At 39.8% G+C, this 8,559-nt stretch overlaps 1 protein-coding gene across 1 annotated transcript in view; it reads left to right on the forward strand.

The window, feature by feature from the left end:
* The first annotated feature begins 917 nt into the window (after positions 1-917).
* The window catches only part of LOC139908562 (alpha-1,3-galactosyltransferase 2-like), a 12,512-nt gene continuing 4,870 nt past the window's right edge, over positions 918-8,559 (forward strand). Inside the window, exons 1-4 of the mRNA XM_071895312.2 lie at positions 918-1,202; positions 5,017-5,067; positions 5,203-5,295; positions 5,403-5,498. Coding sequence (XP_071751413.1) covers positions 5,063-5,067; positions 5,203-5,295; positions 5,403-5,498 — 194 coding nt within the window. The 5' untranslated portion in view covers positions 918-1,202; positions 5,017-5,062. The remainder of the gene's footprint in view (positions 1,203-5,016; positions 5,068-5,202; positions 5,296-5,402; positions 5,499-8,559) is intronic.

Genomic DNA, 8,559 nt, shown 5'->3' on the forward strand with positions numbered 1-8,559 from the left:
ACGCATGGTACATTTTTGGTGTGATGACAACGCGTAAATAGGCTACAGTAGATACGATACTCTCATAACAACAACAATAATAATATTAATAAACTTCCATGTTCTCATCTCTGTGCAGATTAATAAAGGCTTTACTTGCATTGTCCTGAAAACCTGGCTGGGACCCTTGTCGCATATCATCCTTCCTGTCTCTCTTCACTGTATAATGACGAATAATGCTGAAATACCTCTCAAAAATAATAATAATAATAATAATAATAATAATGATAAACTCATATAGCACTTTTTAAAACAACTCTTATAACTTAGGCCTACATCAGTTTGATACAATAATAACCTACCGCTTGTTAGGCTATATGTAGAAATATCCAGTAGGCTACTCGAAATATCTGCCACAAAGATTTATGTCAGCATAAAAACGTGCGTGAACTCTATCCGCAAATAAGGTGGGTAAACTGAGTGCGTGGGTTTTGTGAAGGAATGGGGAGAAAAACGACATTCATTTATAGGCCTATTATGTGTTTAATGATCTGAGAGTTTGGTGAATGACGGAAAAACATCCAAAAATATCGGATTCTTTACTCTATGCAGTGATAAAAAACAAAACAAAACAAAACACGGATTGTAGTAGCCTAACGTAGGCTACAGAAAAGGAAATAGTAAAAAATTGAATTTAGATTTAGGATTAACGCTCCCTTTATTATTTACATTTTTTTTTCCGGTTTACATATTTACAAAGCAGCGCTGTGCGTTGTGCTCTGCATTGCCTCTAACTCACTTCCTCGTCTGTCAGGTGAATAGGCTACCATTCTGTTCAGGAAGCAGGTGGATGAACTCTGTTGATTAACAGTGATTAACTGAGTCTCCGTGGGTTTTGTCCTCCACTAGCTGGTCAGCAGCAGCGACAGTACTGGCTGTGGTTACTGTGCAGCCGCCAGGTGTGAATCATGAGCTAACCGTCACACAGGTAGATGACGAAGACCCTTGCTATCGCGATGCAAGTTGAAGCTTGTGGCAACCTTTGAAAAGAGCCACACCCTGCTGCTGTTTTCCCTTGAAGACTGCGACACATGGACATCTCTGGAGTAGTAAAATGTGGCTGGCTGTGTGAAAAATACACGCGAGAAAAGTCCAAACATAGGAAGAGTGATCCTGTCAACGTTTTGGATTTGATCAAGGGTGACACTGCCAACAATCCACAGGTGGGTCATCAATAACGTCTGTGTTAATGTCTGTAGGCAGTGTGTTGCTCAGTACTTTTCTCTGTTACTGTTTAGCCTAATTAGAGCAGGCTACATGCTGAGCAACACACGTCTTTAACTTTATCGCATTTACATTCATATGGTCTCAGGAAGAGAGCGTCTCGTCTCAAGCTGTTTGTGGTGACTGATTGTAGTTGAGCATTAGGCTACATGTTGGATCATGTCTATCTATGACCTGAATGAGTTTATCTTGATTTGAGTAAGACAACACGACTCGGGCTCAGTTAGCAGTAGACCTCAACAGTAGCCTATTTTATAATATCGTTCGCTAACTGTAAAACATTAAGAGGTTAACATGAACGTTTTTTTCCCCCTGTCCGCAGTTTATATTTACGGTAAAGCCAATGGGCCTCATTCACGAAACGTGCGTACGATCAGATTTGATCTTAAAGTGTACTTACGAACGTTTCCACGAACATTTCGGCATTCATCATTTTTTTTCTTACCTGAATTTGTTCTTTGGTACCATCAAAATCTACGTGTGGTTGGAAACATGCGTGGGGCATTACGCATGAAGTGGTTTCTGCTTAAAATGCCTTATTCTTTAAGGGAAATCTATTAAAGCAGTCCCAGACCTCATATCAACAACAACATGTGTTTCCATTTGTAAGCCTGGTGATAATAACCATATTAACAAAGCTAGGCCGATATGAACAAATTCATAGGCAATTCTATTCAATTGGAAACATGAGTGATTAAAGTGATTAATTAGTATCGTATATATATTATCATATTATATTATTATGTATTGATCAATAAAGTTCTATCTTATCTTACCACCGGAGCAAAGCACCGTCTCCAAACCCATTTCCTTATTTAAATCGCAAACAATAACACACCATAAACATTCAATTAATTTGTGACGCCAACCTAAACCTCCTACATGTGGTTTCCAGCAGGGAGCCGCGACTCGGTGCTGCAGAACAGCAGGGTGTCGTGCGTCTTGAGCAGGTGCTGCTGGAGACGCACGGCGCATATAGGACTGAATGGAAGTTAAATTAACCAGAGTCTCAAGACTAACTAGTTTGTCTCTAGGTGATAGAAGTTCTGCATTGACCACATTGCTAATGACACACCTGATAAACCTTCAGACCCCTCAGCAGCGATCATATAATTATCATACGTGCACTCGCTCCGCCACAGAGCGAGCGCAGCATACTGAGCTGGAAGGCTGTGATGAGTTTGGACACCGCAGGAAGAAAGCTCCTGTCAAGAGCTACAGTCAAAACCAGCAGTATTATTATAAAGCCTGAAGTCTGAGCTTACCATCAGATGGAGATGCTGCTTGAATTAAACCAGTGTCCAACTCCGCTGATGACTGGACACCTGACAGCACAGTCTCCATATTATTTCCCCAAACATTTTGGCAGCGCCCTGCCGTCCGCCTGGAGCTAATAAACTGCATCTATTTGGAGTTAGACTATCGCCCTCGCTTTTTAGATTCTAAATGTAAGTCAAACAGTTTCTTTTTAATTTAATTCAAGGTGTGTGTTTCTGATGTTGCAGCATTGACAGCATCAGTAATTTCTTGCCATGTTTTCTTTCTCAGTTGCTATCACTCCACCGCTTACACTTTTAAAAAGTATATATATTTTTTTCTCTCACTCCCGAATACAACACTTGTATTACAGAGTTTGAATTTTTCTTCTTGGGTCTGTTTGCCATTCTCCACCACTCCAGTAATGCTTTCCATTTGCGCACGACCCTTCAGTCTGCAGACCTTTTATGGAGTTGAACGGGGCGTTTAACTATGCAAATTGATTGGCACAGGCACGCGCATCCAATTTACGAACGATTGGCATTCATCATTTGATACACCTGTGGTCCGCACAAATCGAGGTTGTCCGCACGTTTCATGAATCCGACGTTGGTCTTTTCTTACGAACAGAAATACGCAAAATATACGAGGAATTTACGAAAAGATTTGTGAATGAGGCCCAATATGAGGTGAGCGCGGCATAAATTCACATGAAAGGGGCGGTGTTTGTAACAAACAGCCAATCCATGGGGCAAGTAGCAGCAGCAAAGTGATTCGGCGGGTTAAAGGAAATATAAGCACACAACTAGGATATACAAATAATAAAACAATAAAAGCAATAGCCTATAAATAATTGTGGGGTTATGTCAAGTTTATTTATATAGCCCTTCATCACAAGCATGTCTGAAAGGACTTTACAGAGAATGATCTAGATGTAAATAATCAATCAATCACAAAACAAGATGATACAGTAGGCCAGGGCCGGCCCAAGCCTTTATGGGGCCCTAAGCAATATTTGATTTGGGGGCCCCCCACCGCCTCGGCGCCGCCAATACTATTGACTATTGTCAATGCTTGATCATTCGCACACCTACTGTAAATACACACCCTCTTTCCTGAGATGGAAAACGTGTTTACGGTCGGCTTATTACAGTTTTTTACGATTGCTTAAGCACGATTTTGAAAACAGGGCTCATTTTCTCAAAACACTTAACACAATTCACAAAACCACACACCCAAAGTGCAAAACACCTCATATATCCTGCAAAATGAAGCACTGCATTCAAAACTACATAAACACTTATCAAAATCAAACTTTTGCACCAATTGGCACACACTTGATGTTTGTCCAACCAACTACACACTGTTGTGCTCAATCAAAAGCACTTTCATCTTTGGTGGGCTTTGTCATAATAATAGTTCTGTATGTAGAGAATTCTGCAGAGAGAGATTGTTCAAGTCTACAGAAATAAGAAAGAAACACAAATAGACTGTTGAAACAAAACCTTTTTATTTTCCTCCACAACAAATCAGTGCAACATATGCACAGCACATACAGTATACATTACAGTTGTGTGAACAAAGAATATGCTCTCTATCGAATACAGTAAACGGAAAAGAAAACTTTGAGGAAAAAATATACACTGCTATGTTGGCTTCCATTTTAAAAAAAAAAAAAAAAAAAAAAAAAAAAAAGGTACTCACCTGTGGTCTTTTTATAGTGCTTACATCCTGATTGATGAGTCGACAATTAAGCAATGAGGTGTTTGGCCAGGTGGCACGTGTATTGGCCAATTGGTCCATGAGTGTGGCATTTTGAATGGCAGTGTTTTGAAATGGCAAACAAGTGACTTTATGTCAGATTCCTGTGTCTTATGTAGAGAACCGTGTGCAGTGTTGCAAAAAGTGCCATGCTGAATTGCATGGCACTTACATGTTAGGGACAAGTGGTGAGTAAAGGAGAGTTCTCACCCACTTTGTCACAGTTAGCAATTGAAAAAAACTGTAACTGTAAACTGTCAGGTGGCCCGGTGCATCGCATTTTGTCACTTTCTGAAGTTGCGAAATGGCTGACAGCATACAAGAAACTTTCACAACACTATTAAAGTGTGTCAAAATAAATGGTTTTGAGATGATAACCAGTACACACATTTTTACAGGGGCAATTTAGTGACGGCATAGATGGAAAAAAAACATTTCACTTGCAAATTATCTTTTTTGTGATCACGCTGTGTTTTTATTTTATATGTAATTTATTGATTTGTGTATGATGGTGAATGAGAGAAACATCCAAAAATATCAGTTTCCTTCCTCTATGCAAGGATAAAACATGATTGTAGTAATGTACATAAAAGGAATATATATACACACACACACACACACACACCCTAAAGTGCCCTGAAGTTATTGACACAATTCCCATGCATATTGACAGGTTAACATCTTTGTGTGTAAAATCTTTTAGTGTGACACATTCTTCCTCTTTTCTTCATACAGCAACCTCCACTTCCTTTAAGAGTCTAGAGGGCAATATCTTTCAACCATGAGGTAGGCTATCTCTCACTATAAGCAAACTAGAGATATCCAACTTTGCATGCTCAGTAGCACTCACTCATATATAACCATAGATGGTTTAAGATTTGATGTTCCCTTTGTCATTTGACTGTTCTGGCATTGTTCCAGCGGACACATTTACAAGGCAAAGGGTGCTATGAAGTGTGCACTCTGTTTCCTTATTGTGCTCTGCATTGCCTTCCTCAGCTCCTCATCTGTCAGGTGAACACCAAACTAAGTCATTATTATTCCAAAAACAAGCTATATTGTTGCAAAAATCATTATATTTTGCTGTAGATTTTCTCACCATAACATGTTTTTGATATCAGATATTTAGTGGGGTATATCCCTATGGACAAATGCTCTGTGGCCCGTGGAGGGATGCTGAGTCTGGATAACAATGTAGATGACACCCTTGACCTTTGGTAAGACCTTTTTAACCCTTTGTTTTGGCTGCATACAATTACAAGATACAGAGACTGGTTATGCCCTTGTTTTCTCACCACTCAATGTACCATGGGAAACACATGGTTATCTTTTTTATTTTCATTTGAGGGAAGATTCACAAGATTCACTTTGTCAAACACAATACACTTGTTTAACCCGTTGGGTAGCTGCGGTTGCATGGTAATTGAGGGTTTGCTATGTTATCAGACAATAAGTCATTAAAAAAGACCTTTCAATGTAAAGAATAAGACCTTGTATGAACTTTGGACCAATCCTTGATGCTGCCATGTTTTCTGCAACTGATTAACCTGACTGAAGCTGTTGACGGCAATCAGCTGGGCACATCAATGGGCATTTTCCTTCTCTTGTGTGACTTTGTAGATATGATCTGAATTTAATTATAATGTAATAGTATAATAATTATGAAATTGAAATTACTGTTGTTGTTGAAATTACTGGTTAATTACTGCCAACAGTGTAACTAAGAGTCTTCTTCAAGTTCTTTCATGTTCTTGACTTTGGTAAGGTGGCGTCACTTCACCAAAACCACAGTGGCAAGTAGACAAGTCTAGACGTGCTGTACAGAATTTGCCATGCAAAACACAACATTTGATTGCGCAGACTCAATTTAAGGGGAGAGAACCGTTTGGAGCGAACATCATGTAATTTTCACCTTACTATTCTACAGAGTAATTCCTTTAAGTTTCTCTAGGATTTACTTGTGTTTGGATTATAGCACCATTGAGTGTAACAATACTCTGCAATATGTAAGCCTTTTAGAGCTCAACAATCTATAACCATCATGGAAATAAGATAGATAATATTCAAAGGCTATTGAAACTCAGTCACCTCTGCAGGTCTGTTGTATATTGAGTTAATCACTTTAGACTTTAGATTAGACTTTAGATCTTTGCAAAAAGACTGATAGTGTTGGTAGAGTGCACTGAAAACATAGTGACATCAGGTGACCCTGGACAGTCATAGATCTGAACAAGATATTAATAATTATATAATATAAATAGGCTACATCTCAACTACTGTTATTTTGATAGTACAGGAAGCAGTGCAAGAGTGGATGAGTGTAATGTAAATAGTCAAAGTAGTCAAATAACTTAAGTAAATGCAACCAAATGTATTTCAGTTCTTGCTTTTTAGCCTGCAAACCCATGACTAGTGTAAAGAGATTCGATTGCTGCTGTTCCAGATTCATAGAGATGCTAATAACCAAAGGGGGGTGTAGTGGTGGGCATGGCTTCTCATAAAAAGGCATAACATCTGAATGGATTCACGTAACACTATCAAACTTTGTGTGCCTTTCAGCAGACGGTGGAGGAGGCAAACCCTCCATTATTGGCCCAATCAAACAACATGGGGGCACTGGAGATCTCATTTCCAGTTTAGACATATCCGCCCTGCCAATTTTTCCCAAACTTGGTCCAGTGGCAGAAGGGCAGCTCTAATGGCCACTGAACAGATATAGAGCTGATTGGCCATGTGGTGTTGTGATAATCGGCTAAAATGCTTTAAAGTGGTTAGAATTTGAACAGGCAGATCTCATGTCCCATTTCAGGTCCAGTCATGAAAATGTCGGCATCTCCTGATGTGAAACCAGTTGATAATGTGGCATGGAAGAAATTAACTTTTGGTGAAATCCAAGATGTGGAACTGGCATATATTGACAATTAGCGTTGGCAGAGGTATGCGCTGTACTGAGTGCCATCTAGTTTTGGACTGTAGTGCCCAAGAACTTCAAATTCCTCTTATTTAAATATGGGTATATGACACTTTGTCATTTCCTTTATTGACGTTAGTATCCCAGGGAACTGAGGCTAACTGATATCTGGTGTGTGGATGTATACCCTTCTATTCATAGTAGGGATGCCCCGATAATGTTTTTTGCCGCCGATCGTCTATGAGCCATATCTGCCGATACCGATCGGCCATACCGATCGTTTTTTTTGTTTTGTTATAGCAGCTGGTATAGCAGTATTATAGGTCTAACAGTTTCCATTTTACATACATTTCATCCATCAAATTGAGTCCTGGTTAAAAAGTATCCACATTTTCTTTTTTTCTACCTCAATATTTGATCATTATGTAAACAAAACCATGTGCGTTCTGGGTAGCGCAACATGATTTAGTGAGATAACCGAAGCACAAGACTCAGACTGTTGCCACTTGCCTGTGTTGTTGAGTCGAGTTAAATAAATGGAGACACCCTCCGAGATATATATCCGTTTCAGTCTTTGTTTTTGTATAGCCTAAGTGAATGTTCTTAAGAGGGAGAGAAATTAGACTTTTCAGTTGCCTCTCCGCTGTTAGGGTCTCGACCAGACCTTAGATCGGGCCCAAAAAAACAAGCCCGACCCTACCCGAGCCCGTGCACGTTCTGTCTGAGCCCGGCATGGGCCCGTCCCATTGGCTGCATTTATGGGCTCAAGCCCGGTTTAAAACCAAAATTTTCTTAGTAAGTTGGCTGTTTATAAGTAGCTAAACTAATTCCGAGTTGTTTGAATGACAAAAATCTGTTCAGAATTACGTGCGGGATCTTACTGAATAGCCTACTTCCTCTCGCAAAGGACTCGCAAAGGGATTGTGGTGCCGCAGCGAAAACCCGACACTTACATTTCAAATCGTAACCTTTGATTGACTGGTGATAAAAACATAATTGACACAAGGAATTAGCAATCAGACTTTGCGGATTACAGAGAAATGTGAATGACAGAAATCTGTTCAGAATTACGCACGGGATCCATGGTTATCAACCTGCCTGCGTGCGCACGGCGCCAGAGGAGAGGAGGAGACGCTGTGCTGCTGACTGAGATGTGAATATGTATCGATCACAGTGATTGATACATAAGGTTTAAGGTTACAATGTTATAATACATATAACATTCTGATTATCACACCAAATAGCTTACTCCCCACCCCAATTTTATATTTTAAAAAAAAGACATTAGGCTATATCTCTGACCACGAGAGTGGCCCGGCCCGGCGAGGAGTGCAGACCATTATGTAAACAAACGCACATGGCTCACA

Source organism: Centroberyx gerrardi, chromosome 5 (assembly GCF_048128805.1).
Source record: "Centroberyx gerrardi isolate f3 chromosome 5, fCenGer3.hap1.cur.20231027, whole genome shotgun sequence".
NCBI classification, from domain to species: Eukaryota; Metazoa; Chordata; class Actinopteri; order Beryciformes; family Berycidae; genus Centroberyx; species Centroberyx gerrardi.